The sequence below is a fragment of the Engraulis encrasicolus genome, chromosome 9 (genome assembly GCF_034702125.1).
Source record: "Engraulis encrasicolus isolate BLACKSEA-1 chromosome 9, IST_EnEncr_1.0, whole genome shotgun sequence".
NCBI lineage: Eukaryota > Metazoa > Chordata > Actinopteri > Clupeiformes > Engraulidae > Engraulis > Engraulis encrasicolus.
In genome coordinates, this window is record NC_085865.1 from 4,352,478 (window position 1) to 4,372,280 (window position 19,803).

Genomic DNA, 19,803 nt, shown 5'->3' on the forward strand with positions numbered 1-19,803 from the left:
ATTTCAAGAAATACTTTGTAGCATTCTGGATTGTAATCAAAGGTGATCAGGTTGGAATGAATAGTTAAACATTTCGTTTACAATTTTTTCTTTAATGACCAAAGGATCCTGTGGTAATATCCTCAATAATTTTTACATCAAACGTCCAGAAATTATCCCTTCTCAGAGAGAAAGAAAAAAACATCCCATCTTTGAGACAACACAATTTTTTATTAGTAGTAACAATGCAGCTTTTCTCACACAATGAAGGCTACACAGCAGGTGAATACTTCCATTCAGCCTGACTTGACTGATAAAACACTTACATGCTATTTGCAATCCAGTTCATTTTGAGAGTTGCATTGAGTAACTGCAGAAATGCCCAGAAAGATCCCCTTATCAATGATGTGACCAACTTCCCAAATGTTAATAATAATAAACAGAAACACATATGCACACCCGTCCGGATGCACACACAATGACCTGAAGAAAAATACAGTGGTATGACAAAGTTTGGGAAAATTATTACATCGGCTATCTCTGGTATCTCTGGTACAACTTGATCTCTGGTAGAGTTTTTGAAGCAGCACTTTCATTTCAACATCTTTTAAACCAAAGGGAAAAGAAAGAAAGAAGATGAAAAATGACACCAACTGGTTCTAGTACAGTAACATCACTGGGTACCGATGACTGAAAAGGTGCTACTGTATTGACAACGGAGGGTCTGGAATAGAGATAGGCCCTGGAATTTAATTATTCAAAATATCTTATGACTATAAAAAGATTGAATAACTGTTTCACATGCAGCCCATTACTTCAGCGGTTTCCAATCCCCCCTTTTGGACTGAAGAATATTTTGCAATTGCAATTTTTTTTGTCCATGCACATTGCTAGATTTTCCATTAATAGTTCCTCTGCTCACATGACTACAGTATATCACTGCAACCAATGTTACATCAAGAGTTGACTAGGTAAAAGCATCCTTTTTTAATAGGTGCTCTTCTGTGCTCTTTATGTCATTACGTTGTATATAGATATACGTAGCATCAAAATTATTGTACAATGGCTGAACAGTTTCATAAATGTTTCACATTATGTACTGTAGACGTGCTATTCTGTCTGTTGTTACTGACACAACTTGATTTTACTGTCATAACACTGGAGCAAAAAGGCAGGATACAGTGGCTCAGTGAATGTTGTCTCAACTTTGTGCAGCAGAGTCACTGTGTTCGCATTGATACTGTAGAAGCTCAGAGCTCCTGCCCTGTGATCCACATACACTCCTATTCTAGAGGCCTGAGCATGAGGGAGATCTGTATTTTTATTATTATGGTAAAAGCGGAACACAGATGGATGGCAGAGCAGTGCCCAGGAATTTGTATTGTGCCCAAGATATGCATCAGTATCACTTCCTTTCCTCTTCAGGCCCTTGTATGAAACAGCTATATACACATTTACAGACCACTCAACCTCCCAGTAGCACCTGGTAGACGTAGCCTCTGAACACATCACCTGACATACATTACTAAATCTGTCTGGATGGTCAGGATAAGGGTGCCTCTTATTAACCAATTGTACAACTCTGTTTCCCTCAGACAGTATCAGCTCATAATAAGCCGTGTTGGGGTCCAAAGTCAGCTGACAGGAATCTGTAGTGGGGGTTTAAGAATCATAATTATTCATTGTGATCATATTTAACATACAGCAGAATACTACTAGTCCTGTAAAACAAACAAACTTAATAACATTTTAGGAATGGAACTGTGGATCTCTCTCTCTCTCTCTCTCTCTCTCTCTCTCTCTCTCTCTCTCTCTCTCTCTCTCTCTCTCTCTCTATACAAATTGCCATCATAAGCCACCACAGCCAATGTTTATTTAGAGAAATGCACGATACAGTAGGTAGGCAGACCAGCTACATGTCACACTTTTCATGCATCTGAACTGTATCGTATGAATAATCTAGCAAAATTGTGAGCCTGCTTTACTTACATTTTAGGAAATCATCTCTGGTCACAGGCTCTGAAGGTCTGAAAATGCTGATTTGTTCACCTGTTGAAAGACAATATACCAGTCCTGTAAGATATGCCATGGGAGGCGTTGTGGGGCTTGAGGAGATAGGAAGGCTGAAGCTAGCGGGAGAAGTTTTGTTGGTGTTGGTGATGTTGGTGCAATAAACCGGTTAAAAAGGAGCCTCATGAAGTTACCCTCCCCGTGTGTTTATACTTGTAACGGTAGGGAGTTAACCCCGAAGGACACTACGGTCCTTCGGCCCTGGAGTTTCTTCTCGAGATAAAAGTAATTCCCCTGACATTCTGACTACGGTCGGGATAACATCAGGAAAGGTTAACACTGGCGACCACGAAGGGACAGTTATTACACTGCAACTTTGGTGAGCATACTGGAAAATAGCTCAGGAAACCGGAGATGTTGGCATAGTACTGTATAAACTTTTCCCGGTACTTTATAATCACGAAGAAGACAACATGGCGGCCTCCGGTCAGGTACACGTGAATGAAGGTAAACATAAACGCAGCGACGTGACTAGCCACTCCAATCCAACTATGTCGATGACTACAGCAGGTGAATACGAAATAAAAATGAATGTAAACCAAAATGTTCACAAGACACAGAGCTTCTCATGCAAAGGGGAAATGCCAAATGCAAGTGCAACGAGTTATATTCAAATTCAGTCACTGAAATTATCTGATACTAATCCATTTAAGGCAGATGTAGAGAGACAGCAGGCTGACGTGCGGTGCAAACAACCCTGCACCCACGTGCATCATACTGACAATGGGCAGGTGGAAACACCATTCACAGCCACTATTGCATACCCCAGCTCAAACCCCTTTGCCACTGCCCATTCAGGGAGTTTTGTCCATAGCACTCCCATTTCCTGTCATGTCCCACAGTCAAAGCCACTGGCCCACTCTGCCCATGTTAAAGCATCCAAAGACACTGACCAAGCACATTCAGCACAAGATGACAGCCCAGCTGTACAATTAATGGCACCTTCCCCAAAATGTGAACAGCGCCAAACTAGTAGGCATGCCCGTCGCCCCCGCTCTGTGCACTACCAACCCTCCTCAGAGAGTGAGGATGATCATGATACTAGGGAAAGAATCCCCACCCTCCGTCCTGGCCAGTATGATGGCACCACGCCATGGACAGAGTTCAAGCACCGTTTTGAGAGCTGCGCCAAAGCAAATCACTGGACTGAAAAGACAAAGGCCATCCAGTTAAAGTTCTGTCTAGTGGGCGCCGCAGGGGCAATTGTGCATAAGAACCCCCGGTCCACTCAGTGGGGCTATCGCCGCCTAGTGGAGGAAGTTGAAAATGCGTATGGCCCCTCATCAGAGCATGCAGCTGCTGTAGCTATTGAATTAAGACAACGCATTCGCAAGCCTGGCGAAGCTCTCCATTCGTTAAGGGACGATATATATGGCAAAGTGTCAGTGGCATATTGCGATAGAACTGAGGAAGAGCAAGACACAATAGGTGTTGAAGTTTTCACCCATGCCATAGGGGATGCAGAGATTGTGCAAAGAAAAGATTCTGCTAGAAAAACGACCCCAGACCTTAGCCAAGGCCTATGACATTGCCCACCGCTATGAAACCACTAAGCGAGCAGCATCACATGTCACCGCCCTTATGCACTCAGGAGCCCGGGGCCCTCCCGAAAGAAAACCCCGTACCACCGCTATGGTCAGAGAAAGAGTGGAAGACGGGGAGACTGATATCCTCACAGCCATTCCAGGGGCCAACAGTAGGCCAGTTAGCCATGAGTTTCATCGAGCAACCCCCCGTAAAACATTTAAAAATGCTAAATGGGAGGAGATTCGCTGCCACAACTGCTCAGGCATCGGGCACATTCAGAGACATTGTCCCTCTCCCAGGAAAACGAACCGGGCAACTCACCAGTACACAAATGCCTCCCGCGAGGGCTCCGAGCCTACTGTCCTCCATTTCAAAACCCACGGCCAAGAGATGAACATCCATTTGATGATGTATGAGTTGGACGTCTGTGCTGTTCTGGACAGCGGGGCCCGGACGAGTGTGCTTCCCTTGCACTGTTACAATGCCATTCACCCAGAAGTTAGGCCTGCACTTCAGCCATCCACGGTGAAGACGCTGTTGGGGGTTGGGCCAGGCGATGTTCCAGTGACCGGGGAGGTTCAACTCCTTGTCCAGATCAACAACCGGCAGGTGAGCGTGAACTTCCTGGTGCGTGAACTTCCTGGTGGCCGACATTGCTGGCGAAGAGGCCCTCCTGGGCCATCCATTCCTCACTCAAGCCCAGGCGCGCCTCGACTTTGGCACCAACCGCATCATCCTCTTTGGCGAGGAAGTGCCATATTTCAACACCGTGAGCCAGCCCAAGATCCAGGCTGTAAGAGTCTCTCGGACGGTGGTGGTGGAGGCCGGAGTGGAGTATGTCATAAGAGGCAAAATCCCTGTTAAACGGCGTGTGGAAGGGGAGGTGATGCTCACCCCTACCAGGGGTTTCGTAGGGAGACACAAAGTGCTGGTTGCTCGTGTGCTGCTCCAAGCCCAACATGCTAAAGGTGTGCCTCTCCGTGTATTCAACCCGGGCAATGCTCCTGTCACCATCAGGAAGGGTGCTATTGCTGGCGTCCTCCAGCCTGCGCACGCTCTACCACCCAGCGCCACCACGGCCATGGCCGAACTGCCAGAGCACAGCGATATCCCCCTGCACCTGAGAGAACTTTACAACCAAAGTGCAGCTGAGCTTGACCAAGAACAGCAACCCCAGCTCGCCCAACTTTTATGTAAGTACAGCACAGTGTTCTCCACAGGGCCTACTGACCTTGGCCGTACCAGCCTTGTACAACATGACATCATGGTCCGGCCAGGAGCCGCGGTGAAGCAGCAGCCCCGTCGCATGGCATGGGAGAAGCAGCGGGATGCTGACCAGCAGATAGAACAAGGCCTGGAGGCCGGTGTGGCACGCCGTAGCAACAGCAGCTGGGCCTCACCCCTCGTGATGGTACGTAAGAAGGATGGAACTTACCGCCTCTGCGTCGACTACCAGGCACTGAACGACTGCACTATTAAGGACGCCTACCCGCTGCCCCGGATCCAGGACACCCTTGACACCCTCTCCACTGCCAAGTGGTTCAGCACGCTGGACCTCGCGTCTGGATACTGGCAGGTTGAACTGACGCCACGAGCCCGTCGAGCTGCTGCTTTCTGCACAAGAAACGGTCTGTTTGAATGGAATGTCATGCCGTTCGGGTTATGCAACGCTCCGGCAACATTTCAACGTTTAATGGACCGGGTGTTAGCCGGCATGCAGTGTCTCGTCTATTTGGACGACATAATAGTGCTAGGCCGCAACGTGCCCGAGATGTTGCACCGTCTCAGTCAAGTCTTCGATAGGCTGCTACAAGCGAACTTGAAACTGAAGCCAGCGAAATGTTGCCTCTTCCGACGACAGGTAGCTTACCTGGGGCATGTAGTCTCCGAAGAAGGGGTGGCTTCGGACCCCGCCAAGGTACAGAAGGTACAGGAATGGCCTACGCCCACTTCAGTTCAGGAAGTTCGCCAGTTCGTCGGGTTAGCATCGTACTACCGACGATTTGTCCAAGATTTCGCAACAGTGGCTGGACCCCTCCATGCATTGACCAAGAAATATGCTCGATTCCATTGGACTGCTGAATGTCAACAAGCCTTCGACCAACTCAAGCGCCTACTGACCACCGCTCCGGTCTTGGGCTACCCGTTGGACCAAGGGAACATGGTCCTGGATACGGACGCGAGTGATGTTGGCATCGGTGCTGTTCTTTCTCAAGTACAGCTAGGCAGAGAGCGGGTGCTGGCCTACGGGAGTCGTCGTCTGTCCAAAACTGAGCAGAATTATTGCACCACCGGCCGAAAGTTGCTAGCAGTTGTAGAGTTCACATCACATTTCCGCCAGTACCTCCTGGGGCGGTCATTCACTGTCCGTACCGACCACAGCAGTCTCCGCTGGCTGACCAAGATGAGGGAGCCTGAGGGCCAGCTGGCTAGGTGGCTCGAGAGACTTGGTGAATATGACTTCAACATCGTCCATCGCCCGGGCCGACTGCACTCTAAAGGGCTCTGCATACTTCACGTGCGCATTTTGTCGCGTGTGGCGCGAGAACCATTAATGACGTCATCACTTGCGACAGACTATTCATACTTCAGAAGGCTTTCGCTCGCATTGTCGGAAGTGCCCTCTGCTGTTCATGAGAGAAACGGCAGCATGAGTTCTACGGATGTATAAAATAGAAAGCCAAACACGGCTGCTGTAGGGCTACTGAACGTCTGACTTGTGACTTACCACATTGAAACATATATTTTTTTGTTGTAGCCTACATTGCCAGATCATTCCAAGACCACGTGAGAGCATTGTTCTGGCGGCAGAATTTTTTAAATATATCGCCGAACACAACGTGCTTCTGAACAAAGTAAACAATTGTTTCACTGAACAACATTTAAGAGAGAAGATAAAATAACTCTCTATGACATTTTATTATCCTCAAAATGGTGCAGGATCCATTCTGTAGTAGCCTACAGTAGTTGTAGCCTCTCTTCGCAACTCCTGCTTTGTCTGCCTACCTGCATGGTCGCTGGTGGCGCACGACATGTTACAAAAAATGTGGGGTGCACGACGTCGCGACACGGCAGCTCACGCCACGGCATGTGACGTCATTTTGGGTCACGTGATGGCGCGAGTGAGGTCGCGAGTGAGGTCGCGAGTGAAGTATGAAGGAGACTTACACCAGTCACGCCAAGTATGAATCCCCCTTAAGCCTATCTAAGACATAGGTGTGAATGCCCTTTTGGCTCCAACACTGATACCAACTTCTGAGCTAGGTCTTTGTTGTTTTATTCAATATAGGTTGATTTCTGTTGATTTCTTTTTGGTGCATAAATAGAGCTCATCACAACCTTCAATTTGAAACACAAAACAAATTTTCTAGACCCTGTAATGCTACGAATGCTGGAAATTCTACTAATGCAGACAGTCTCTCCCGTCCACCCTGTAGGCAGTCATGCCCATGTCAACTGCCAGGCCCATCTCTCTATCCAAGAAACGTCTGCCACCAGGGCGTACAGTGCGACCTGGACTCCGCACAAATCCAAACAGTGCAAACGCCAGTGGGGGTGGGCAGGCATGTAACCGTAAGGGCAGAGAGCGGGTGCTGGCCTACGGGAGTCGTCGTCTGTCCAAAACTGAGCAAAATTATTGCACCACCCGCCGAGAGTTGCTAGCAGTTGTAGAGTTCACATCACATTTCCGCCAGTACCTCCTGGGGCGGTCATTCACTGTCCGTACCGACCACAGCAGTCTCCGCTGGCTGACCAAGATGAGGGAGCCTGAGGGCCAGCTGGCTAGGTGGCTCGAGAGACTTGGTGAATATGACTTCAACATCGTCCATCGCCCGGGCCGGCTGCATTCTAAAGGGCTCTGCATACTTCACGTGCGCATTTTGTCGCGTGTGGCGCGAGAACCATTAATGACGTCATCACTTGCGACAGACTATTCATACTTCAGAAGGCTTTCGCTCGCATTGTCGGAAGTGCCCTCTGCTGTTCATGAGAGAAACGGCAGCATTTTTTCTACGGATGTATAAAATAGAAAGCCAAACACGGCTGCTGTAGGGCTACTGAACGTCTGACTTGTGACTTACCACATTGAAACATATATTTTTTTGTTGTAGCCTACATTGCCAGATCATTCCAAGACCATGTGAGAGCATTGTTCTCGCGGCAGAATTTTTTAAATATATCGCCGAACACAACGTGCTTCTGAACAAAGTAAACAATTGTTTCACTGAACAACATTTAAGAGAGAAGATAAAATAACTCTCTATGACATTTTATTATCCTCAAAATGGTGCAGGATCCATTCTGTAGTAGCCTACAGTAGTTGTAGCCTCTCTTCGCAACTCCTGCTTTGTCTGCCTACCTGCATGGTCGCTGGTGGCGCACGACATGTTACAAAAAATGTGGGGTGCACGACGTCGCGACACGGCAGCTCGCGCCACGGCATGTGACGTCATTTTGGGTCACGTGATGGCGCGAGTGAGGTCGCGAGTGAGGTCGCGAGTGAAGTATGAAGGAGACTTACACCAGTCACGCCAAGTATGAATCCCCCTTAAGCCTATCTAAGCCATAGGTGTAAATGCCCTTTTGGCTCCAACACTGATACCAACTTCTGAGCTAGGTCTTTGTTGTTTTATTCAATATAGGTTGATTTCTGTTGATTTCTTTTTGGTGCATAAATAGAGCTCATCACAACCTTCAATTTGAAACACAAAACAAATTTTCTAGACCCTGTAATGCTACGAATGCTGGAAATTCTACTCATGCAGACAGTCTCTCCCGTCCACCCTGTAGGCAGTCATGCCCATGTCAACTGCCAGGCCCATCTCTCTATCCAAGAAACGTCTGCCACCAGGGCGTACAGTGCGACCTGGACTCCGCACAAATCCAAACAGTGCAAACGCCAGTGGGGGTGGGCAGGCATGTAACCGTAAGGGCGAGAGCGGGTGCTGGCCTACGGGAGTCGTCGTCTGTCCAAAACTGAGCAGAATTATTGCACCACCCGCCGAGAGTTGCTAGCAGTTGTAGAGTTCACATCACATTTCCGCCAGTACCTCCTGGGCGGTCATTCACTGTCCGTACCGACCACAGCAGTCTCCGCTGGCTGACCAAGATGAGGGAGCCTGAGGGCCAGCTGGCTAGGTGGCTCGAGAGACTTGGTGAATATGACTTCAACATCGTCCATCGCCCGGGCCGGCTGCATTCTAAAGGGCTCTGCATACTTCACGTGCGCATTTTGTCGCGTGTGGCGCGAGAACCATTAATGACGTCATCACTTGCGACAGACTATTCATACTTCAGAAGGCTTTCGCTCGCATTGTCGGAAGTGCCCTCTGCTGTTCATGAGAGAAACGGCAGCATGAGTTCTACGGATGTATAAAATAGAAAGCCAAACACGGCTGCTGTAGGGCTACTGAACGTCTGACTTGTGACTTACCACATTGAAACATATATTTTTTTGTTGTAGCCTACATTGCCAGATCATTCCAAGACCACGTGAGAGCATTGTTCTGGCGGCAGAATTTTTTAAATATATCGCCGAACACAACGTGCTTCTGAACAAAGTAAACAATTGTTTCACTGAACAACATTTAAGAGAGAAGATAAAATAACTCTCTATGACATTTTATTATCCTCAAAATGGTGCAGGATCCATTCTGTAGTAGCCTACAGTAGTTGTAGCCTCTCTTCGCAACTCCTGCTTTGTCTGCCTACCTGCATGGTCGCTGGTGGCGCACGACATGTTACAAAAAATGTGGGGTGCACGACGTCGCGACACGGCAGCTCGCGCCACGGCATGTGACGTCATTTTGGGTCACGTGATGGCGCGAGTGAGGTCGCGAGTGAGGTCGCGAGTGAAGTATGAAGGAGACTTACACCAGTCACGCCAAGTATGAATCCCCCTTAAGCCTATCTAAGCCATAGGTGTAAATGCCCTTTTGGCTCCAACACTGATACCAACTTCTGAGCTAGGTCTTTGTTGTTTTATTCAATATAGGTTGATTTCTGTTGATTTCTTTTTGGTGCATAAATAGAGCTCATCACAACCTTCAATTTGAAACACAAAACAAATTTTCTAGACCCTGTAATGCTACGAATGCTGGAAATTCTACTCATGCAGACAGTCTCTCCCGTCCACCCTGTAGGCAGTCATGCCCATGTCAACTGCCAGGCCCATCTCTCTATCCAAGAAACGTCTGCCACCAGGGCGTACAGTGCGACCTGGACTCCGCACAAATCCAAACAGTGCAAACGCCAGTGGGGGTGGGCAGGCATGTAACCGTAAGGGCGAGAGCGGGTGCTGGCCTACGGGAGTCGTCGTCTGTCCAAAACTGAGCAGAATTATTGCACCACCCGCCGAGAGTTGCTAGCAGTTGTAGAGTTCACATCACATTTCCGCCAGTACCTCCTGGGGCGGTCATTCACTGTCCGTACCGACCACAGCAGTCTCCGCTGGCTGACCAAGATGAGGGAGCCTGAGGGCCAGCTGGCTAGGTGGCTCGAGAGACTTGGTGAATATGACTTCAACATCGTCCATCGCCCGGGCCGGCTGCATTCTAAAGGGCTCTGCATACTTCACGTGCGCATTTTGTCGCGTGTGGCGCGAGAACCATTAATGACGTCATCACTTGCGACAGACTATTCATACTTCAGAAGGCTTTCGCTCGCATTGTCGGAAGTGCCCTCTGCTGTTCATGAGAGAAACGGCAGCTTGAGTTCTACGGATGTATAAAATAGAAAGCCAAACACGGCTGCTGTAGGGCTACTGAACGTCTGACTTGTGACTTACCACATTGAAACATATATTTTTTTGTTGTAGCCTACATTGCCAGATCATTCCAAGACCACGTGAGAGCATTTTTCTGGTGGCAGAATTTATAAATAGATCGCTGAACACAACGTGCTTCTGAACAAAGTAAACAATTGTTTCACTGAACATTTAAGAGAGAAGATAAAATAACTCTCTATGACATTTTATTATCCTCAAAATGGTGCAGGATCCATTCTGTAGTAGCCTACAGTAGTTGTAGCCTCTCTTCGCAACTCCTGCTTTGTCTGCCTACCTGCATGGTCGCTGGTGGCGCACGACATGTTACAAAAAATGTGGGGTGCACGACGTCGCGACACGGCAGCTCGCGCCACGGCATGTGACGTCATTTTGGGTCACGTGATGGCGCGAGTGAGGTCGCGAGTGAGGTCGCGAGTGAAGTATGAAGGAGACTTACACCAGTCACGCCAAGTATGAATCCCCCTTAAGCCTATCTAAGACATAGGTGTAAATGCCCTTTTGGCTCCAACACTGATACCAACTTCTGAGCTAGGTCTTTGTTGTTTTATTCAATATAGGTTGATTTCTGTTGATTTCTTTTTGGTGCATAAATAGAGCTCATCACAACCTTCAATTTGAAACACAAAACAAATTTTCTAGACCCTGTAATGCTACGAATGCTGGAAATTCTACTCATGCAGACAGTCTCTCCCGTCCACCCTGTAGGCAGTCATGCCCATGTCAACTGCCAGGCCCATCTCTCTATCCAAGAAACGTCTGCCACCAGGGCGTACAGTGCGACCTGGACTCCGCACAAATCCAAACAGTGCAAACGCCAGTGGGGGTGGGCAGGCATGTAACCGTAAGGGCGAGTGCAGTGGGGGTAGACGCAACATCTCCCGACACCCCCCAATTCGGTGGTTGGTCCGCCCAAGAGTTACAAGCCGCGCAGGAGTTTGACCCAGACATATCTCCTATCAAGGCATGGCTGGAGGCTGGTGGAGAACGGCCTCCATGGACAACCATCTCGGCACATAGCCCAGCCGCTAAAGCCTACTGGAGTCAGTGGAGGCGCCTTTTCGTCCGAGGTGGCATCCTGTTTAGGCGGTTTTACTGTTTGGATGGTGCCCAGTTCTATCCTCAAGTGATACTACCACGAGTATTCTGGTCGGATGTCAAGAGACAGATGCATGAAGGGCCTGTTGGTGGTCACTTTGGAACAGAGCGCATGGTGACGCGACTTCAGACACGATACTACTGGTACCAGATGCGGGCAGATGTCAGCCTCAGGTGTCTGACTTGCAAAAGCTGTGCATCCAAAGCAAGGGCCCGTAAAACACCCCAGGCTCCCATGGGAACTGTCAGAGTCGGAGCCCCGATGGAGCGGGTAGCTCTGGACATCATGGGGCCGCTGAATGAAACGGAGCGCAGAAACAGCTATGTGCTCGTCATCCAGGATTATTCTATGAAATGGGTGGAGGCTTTCCCTCTGCCCAATGAAAAAGCAGAGACTGTTGCCGAAGTACTAGCCTCCCAGTGGGTGTGCCGCTTTGGCGCCCCCCATACTATCCACAGCGACCAAGGCAGAAATTTTGAATCTGAAGTGTTCCAGAAGATGTGCGCTCTGTTTGGGGTTGAGAAGACGCGAACCACCCCATTCCGACCACAGTCGGATGGCCAAGTGGAGCGTTTCAACTCCACCCTACAGAAGATCCTAGCCACAACTGCCGAGCGTTGCCACTGGGATTGGGATCTGATGATTCCTTACGCAGTCATGGCCTACAGGGCCACCAGGCACAGTGCAACCGGACTTAGCCCAAATTTCATGATGTTTGGCCGGGAGGTGTGTGAGCCGGCCGACCTGGTGACCGGCCTCCCTCCTGACCCAGAAGATGCTCCCACTGCCCCTGAGTATGTCCAGCGTCTCCGTGAGCGACTGGAGCTGGCACACCAGATAGCTAGGGATGCACTTGGGGAGTCAGTAGAGCGTGCAAAGAGACAATATGACAAAAACTGCTGCCGCACTCAATATTGCATTGGAGACGCCGTGTGGTACCTCATAAAGGGCACACGGAGAGTCAAGAACAAGGTCAGGAAGTTCCTTCCGTCCTATGAAGGACCTTACTTCGTCCTGGGACAGCTGGACGACCTAGTGTATCGCATCCAAAAAGGTCCAAAGACCAAAGTGAAAGTGGTTCACCACGATCAGCTGAAGGCCTACCGGAGTCGTGATCCACTGGATAACGCTTGGGTCATGGAGCAGGCCCAGGCATGGACGCCGGTGGAGGTTCCCCCTCCGCCTGTGGCCACAGACTCTGTGGCGCTGGACCTCACTGACCTGTTCTCCAGCGGGGACCAGGAGTCGGTCCTGGGTACAGCGGGAGACGACTCTGCGGCGGCCGGTTCACTTCCTCCTACCGGCTCACCAGAGGACGACGCTGCAGATAGTGGGGGTGAAGCCACGGCGCAGCTGCCGGAACAGCGCTCTCAAAGGCTGAGGCGCCGACGAAGATCTCCAGTCAGGTTTGGAGAATGGGTTGACTAGAAAGAAAGCCGTTGTGAACCAGGGCAGAATAAAACCCTACACGGCTTGGGGACCCGGGTAGTCCACCCCGACCCCTAGATTAGAAAAGTACATGAAGGACTGAATAAAAAGAAAAAGAAACAGAGACTTTTAAGAAAAAGAAAATTGTTGCTGTTGACAATTTTTGTTGTTCACTTTTCATTGATGTGTTTATGCTCCGGTTGCCTAGGTAGTGTGGGGACTGTGCATCACTGCTATTGGTCGACGTACATGCATTATTACTTAAATGGTAACTGTAATGCCCTCATTTATTATGTGCCTTGCCAGGACTTTGCCTCATGACATTTTCCTAGAAATGGTTTGTTATGTCTTTTGATTTGTGTGAAGTAATGAGGACTGAAATGTATGCTACTGTACTGGATTAGAATTATGAGTAATTGCTATCCAGAGTGGGGGTAGTGTTGTAAAATATGCCATGGGAGGCGTTGTGCGCATGCGCGGGCGGGGCTTGAGGAGATAGGAAGGCTGAAGCTAGCGGGAGAAGTTTTTGTATGCAGTCAGGGCGGCAATCGGAGCGGTCGTGAGGTTATGTTGGTGCAATAAACCGGTTAAAAAGGAGCCTCATGAAGTTACCCTCCCCGTGTGTTTATACTTGTAACGGTAGGGAGTTAACCCCGAAGGACACTACGGTCCTTCGGCCCTGGAGTTTCTTCTCGAGATAAAAGTAATTCCCCTGACATTCTGACTACGGTCGGGATAACATCAGGAAAGGTTAACACCAGTCAGGGCCGCTGACAGCTTTTGCTGGGCCCAGGACAAAGTCATCTGAAAGGGCCCCCCCATCCAATATTAAAGCACCAATTTGCTTTGCCAATGATGTTAAGTGATAAATGATTTCCACGACTATGAGACGTACCAGTTTTCACAATGTCCTGTAGTCCCTGGTGGAGCACATCCTGCAGTTTGTCTTGGAGCAGAGTGAGGCCGTCACTCACTCTCTCAAAAAGCACATCTGTATGCACTGAGCACGTAGATGACTTGTCAGATGTAGTGGAGGCACACAGAGACTGGAAACTCTATGAGATGCAAAAGATACATAATCAATGAGTAGAGTGTTCAGAAATACATCTAGATCAGGGGTGTCAAACTCAAATTGACTGAGGGCCAAAATCACAATCTTTAATGAAGTCGCGGGCCGGGATTTTTTGTTTTTTTTTAAGACTAAAATTGTGTGTATATGCACTTCATACACATAGTTACACACACTCTTTCCCATCATACTGTATATTATAGTTCAGATGTGTCTGCACATCCTGTGACACACCAAATGTCATGTTCAAGTCTTGTTAGGCTATACATTAATGATGCACATACTCAGTGTTGGGAGGTAATGCATTACAAAAGTAATTAATTACTGTAATGTATTACTTTTTGCTGTAATGCAGTAATGTAAGGCATTACTGAGCAAAAATCGGTAATATTTACCTAGTTACACTGCAAAATAACTTCAGTTACAAATGCATTACAATGACCTGTATTTTAGTGGTATTTAGTGTGGTGGGTCAAAAAGAAGCTATTCCTGAGCCTGGTAGTGTTTAGTCTGCATGCTGCTAAAAACACCTAGGTTGGAGATGAAAAAGTCATGACTCATGAGCTTGATTTACACTGTAATAAATAGCCAGATCCATATTTAGGCCTACAGTTCTTTTGGCGAAAGTAACTAAAGTAATCCAAAAGTAGTGTAATGCCTTACATTTTAAATATAGTAATATTGTAGTGTAAGGGATTATTTTGAAAAGACAGTAACATGTAATCAGTAATGCATTACAGTTTTTGAGTAACTTTCCCAACACTGCACATACTGACAAAAGGTATGGGCCTACTTGTTTTTACCCAAGAATAGAGATATAGGCCACAGTGCAAACATACTGTAGGCTACTTCAGATCCACACTATCGTGAAATAGTTAAGTACACAACTAAAGTTTATTTTACAGTGCTTTACTTTACAGTAGATTACTTTACAGTATTTAAACGTCCACTGAGATCCCAGAAAATAAACAAACAAATGTAGCAGGTGACACTTTCTGCTACCTCGCTGTGCCCTTCCCAGTAACTACCTACCTACCTCCAGTAACAAAGAGGCGGGGCGACTACAGGGCAATTAACCAATGGCCACTAGATGCATCTTTTAAAAACCCTGAGCCAACAGCATGGTAGTTCCTGCTGCTTTAGTGTGTGTGCCAGACTGGCCACTTTGGGTATGTTGTCCTTTCATTATATTCATTCATTCATTTCTTTATTTTGTTGTCTTGTGTATTGACTGTTTGTATTTATCTGTACTGTAGCCACACACATGGGCCTCAGGCTAAGGCCTGGCTTTGATGTAGCCACCTTGGGCCTGCTTACAGGTATGTTCTATGCTCATCTAAATCTTGTCAAGTGCAGTTGTAAAATGCTAACTTGAACATGCGGAAGCAAATGGTTGATGTAAACATGTGTGAGCTTAGCTGTGCAGTTTACATGTGATTGTTTTTCAGGTAGCATGGCCTTTAACCCTGTACTGCTCAGGGTATAGGTCGTGCTGCTGTCTTGTCTTGTCTTGTGTTTTTGTTTTCTTTTGATTTTGTGTTAACTTACGGTCTGTCTGTTTAGTTTCATTTTTTGTTGGCATAACCCCCAAGGTGATCGGGTTTTATCTGGCAAGGAGCATTAGTTTAGAGGGTGGCTAGTCTAGTGAAGAGCACAACGCTCGAAAACGTTCACTTGATAAAAGAAAAGAAAAAGAAAAAGGGGAGCAGTGTGTGGACATTCCACCTTTATTTCCAGCCAAGTGTGTTAAAATGGTGGATTTACATGCGAGTCTCACCTTTGGTCCTGCACCTGCATCTTAGATGTGCGCACCAATACCTTGCTTGACTAACATACTTGGCTGCAAAACATAACCTGTAATTTCAAATCTCTACAATGAAACAGTGTACATTTAAGTAGAGTTTATTCATATGAAATATAGTGCCATAGTACCTTGAGAAACTGGATGTTATTTTCACTTTGTGAGAACTGCTCCAGCTCAGCAATGCTCCTCTTCAGCTCAGCAATCTCCTGTTCCAGTGTCTCCATGAGTTCCTCAGCTCGACTCACATCCGCCCTCTCCTGATCTCTGATCAGCTTCGTTGCCTCGGAGCGTCTTTTCTCAATGGAGCGGATCATCTCAGTGAAGACCCTCTCACTGTTCTCCACTGCTGCATCAGCAGAACTCTGTTGGAAACACAAGACAACACTGCATCTTAAGACATTTCTGTTCTCCATGATGTTTCCTGGTGGGTGTTGTTGCGAGATATATTTTAATATGGTAGGCAGAGCAATAACAAGAGAGAGCAGTCTGGTATATCACATGAAGGGTCCTTACCTGAAGAGTTTTCACAGCCTGTCTGAGCTCTTGGAATTGCTTTTCTTTTTCTTTGATGATCTCTTGAGATTTCCTCTGTGTCTCTCCCAGCTCTCTCTGACAATATAATTCCAAATATTGAAATATCCACATTAATAACATACATTTAAAAATATTATGCAATGGTTTTGTTTGGATACTGGTTCCTTTTAACTGAATGGTCTATCTATCACAGGGCCATACTGCTAACCAGCAGGCGCACAATGTCTTTGGTCCCCATCATCTCTACATTTCTCATGCACCTATACCGTAGCTAACCATGGCTCTTACTGATTGCAGGTCATAAACTTAAAGCTGTTTTATTGGGCTGTAAATCAGATGGCAACAATCAGGGCAGGAATTTCGCGAGGGCCTTGAGGGCCATGGCCGTCGTGCCCTCCCACTTTGGCCTTGTGCCCTTGAAAATATATCTGGCATAAGGCCACAGTGCCTTGATGCCCTCTCTGATGCCCTCTCAAGTGGCCTTGCCAAAATGACGAAATTCCAGGCCTGGCAACAATGCATATGTTTACCATATGTCTGAGTGTCCAGACTGCAACTTAATAGAGCACGTCTCACCTGTTTCTCTGTCCTCTCTGTTGCGACTGAAACAGTTTTATGTCCACTGTGTTCATCCATGACACACAGCATGCATATGCACGTCTGATCAGTGCGACAGAAGACCTCCAGCAGTTTATCATGCCGAGAGCAGATCAGATCCTCCAGTTTACCAGCAGCGTCAATCACTTTGTGTTTCTTGCCTGGGAAGAGATCGTTGTGAGCTCTGAAGTGTGTTTCACAGTAAGAGGACAGACACACCAGACAGGACTTGACAGCCTTTCGCTTTCTCCCAGAGCAGACGTCACACTCCACATCGCCAGGCTCAGCATAGCAGTGGGCAGCAACAGCAGACTGGAGTCCCAGAAGTTTCAGCTTCTCCACCACGTCAGCCAGCATTGTGTTTCTGGCCAGAACTGGCCTTGGAGTAAAAGTCTGTCTGCACTGTGGGCAGCTGTAGACTCCCTTTGGATCCTCTTGATCCCAGCAGCCTGAGATACAATCCATACAGAAACTGTGTCCACAGGGAATGCCTACAGGATTCTTCAAGAGATCCAAACAGATTGGACAGCTGAACTCATCTTGAGCTAATAACACACTGGCCTTTGCCATTTTTTGTTACTGTAAATGGTTTTCACACCAGCTTGTGATCTCTCCCTCGCAGAACAGCAAAGCAGGAAGAGGAAGAGCTGAGTTTCGTTTCTGTGTAAAAGGGCCGTGCCCTAAGCAGGGGGAGTGGCCTCTGGAGGCAGCCAGTCACATGGATGTACAGGGATGACAGAACCTTTGGACTGTTGTAATCTGTCCCTGCTCGTGTCAATTTACAGCATTGTTTGCAATTTTAGTAACTTCAGGTTGGCAAGTTGCCCTACGCATGTAGTGTAGTTTTGTAACTTTATGCTTTCTATCTTTTGACAGGCATAAACGTGTGTGTGTGTGTGTGTGTGTGTGTGTGTGTGTGTGTGTGTGTGTGTGTGTGTGTGTGTGTGTGTGTGTGTGTGTGTGTGTGTGTGTGTGTGTGTGTGTGTGTGTGTGTGTGTGTGTGTGTGTGTGTGTGTTGGCCTAGGCCAGGGGTCAGGAACCTTTTTGGTGGAGAGAGCCATAAACGCCAAAATACAATTAAGTGAAAGTGAAAAAAGCGTGAAAGTTAAGAGCATGTATTTCAATTATGCCCAACAATTGTAGAGCGTACTGTCAAGTTAAGTTGTATTGATAACAGGTAGGGTTGACAACTGTCAACTTCATTATATTATAGAAGGGGGTGTGGGGGTCCTCCCCCCCCCCGTATAAATTGTATTTCTAAGATGTAATTTCCAACATTTTAATGCATTTTAACGTCCCGTGTCCAGTTTCTGCTCAATAAGGAACACATTATTTTATTTATAAATACGGGATGATTCTGTATTTCAAGGGACTGTTGGCAGTACAGCGTAAGTACTGTAAGAGCCAGATGCAGTTCCCAAAAGAGCCCAATATGGCTCCCGAGCCATAGGTTCCTGACCCCTGGCCTAGGCCTACATTACATTATCAAAAGTATTTGCTAACCTGCCTTGACTCCCATATGAACTGCCATCCCATTCCTAACACATATGTCAATGTCATATGTCAATATGATATCGGTCGACCTTTAGCAGCTCTTGTTTCAACTCATTTGGGATGAGGCTGTCCACAAGGTTGAGGAGAGAGTGTTTATAGGACCTGATGAGGCTGTCCAGAAGGCTGAGGAGAGAGAGTGTTTATAGGACATTTGGGATGAGGCTGTCCACAAGGTTGAGGAGAGAGAGTGTTTATAGGACATTTGGGATGAGGCTGTCCACAAGGTTGAGGAGAGAGAGTGTTTATAGGACATTTGGGATGAGGCTGTCCACAAGGCTGAGGAGAGAGAGTGTTTATAGGACCTGATGAGGCTGTCCAGAAGGCTGAGGAGAGACTAGAGAGTGTTTATAGGACATTTGGGATGAGGCTGTCCACAAGGTTGAGTAGAGTGTTTATAGGACATTTGGGATGAGGCTGTCCACAAGGTTGAGGAGAGAGAGTGTTTATAGGACATTTGGGATGAGGCTGTCCACAAGGTTGAGGAGAGAGAGTGTTTATAGGACATTTGGGATGAGGCTGTCCACAAGGTTGAGGAGAGAGTGTTTATAGGACATTTGGGATGAGGCTGTCCACAAGGTTGAGGAGAGAGAGTGTTTATAGGACATTTGGGATGAGGCTGTCCACAAGGTTGAGGAGAGAGAGTGTTTATAGGACATTTGGGATGAGGCTGTCCACAAGGTTGAGGAGAGAGAGTGTTTATAGGACATTTGGGATGAGGCTGTCCACAAGGCTGAGGAGAGACTAGAGAGTGTTTATAGGACATTTTGACCATTCTTCCAAAAGCGCCTTACTGAGGCCACACCCTGATGTTGGTCAGCTGTTGTTGATGTAGATCAGGGATGGCCAACTGTCGGCCCGGGGGCCACATGCGGCCCGCCTCCTCACTCAGTCTGGCCCCTTAGATAATACATAATTAAAGAAATAAAGAAAACATTACTAGATTTTCCAGAACACTGCCGTCCGTGGTCCCTTGTAATTATACTGTTAGCCGATAGAGATCACTCCTATTCCCTCCAAACAATATTGGCAGTCAGTGAGCAACCAACTGCACCTCGAACTCTGCGAATTGCAGTCCGATCCGTGGTCATGTGGCCCTCCGATGGAGGCGATGAAAAAACGTGGCCCCCCTTCTCATGAAAGCTGCCCCCCCCTGGTATAGAGGTACAGAGGTGATGTAATTGAACTGTGACATCATGAAAGTTGCCCCCCACCCCTGGTATAGAGGTACAGAGGTGATGTAATTGAACTGTGACATCATGAAAGTTGCCCCCCCCTGCTGTAGATGTTGGTCAGTCATGTCAGAAGAGGAAGGGCCGGGCTGCAAACACTTCCCACAACGTTGTGGAAATGTCTGTCCT

General features: G+C 47.5%; 1 protein-coding gene across 1 annotated transcript; it reads right to left on the reverse strand.

The window, feature by feature from the left end:
- Positions 1 to 1,104: 1,104 nt before the first annotated feature.
- On the reverse strand, positions 1,105 to 17,499 carry LOC134455380 (tripartite motif-containing protein 16-like). Its single transcript, XM_063206403.1, has 6 exons — positions 16,871 to 17,499; positions 16,274 to 16,369; positions 15,889 to 16,122; positions 13,783 to 13,942; positions 1,969 to 2,028; positions 1,105 to 1,628 (listed from the first exon to the last, which is right to left on the reverse strand). Exons 1-6 carry the CDS (start codon positions 17,459 to 17,461, stop codon positions 1,105 to 1,107), a joined length of 1,665 nt encoding a protein of 554 aa, XP_063062473.1. The 5' UTR covers positions 17,462 to 17,499.
- Between the last annotated feature and the right edge of the window lie 2,304 nt (positions 17,500 to 19,803).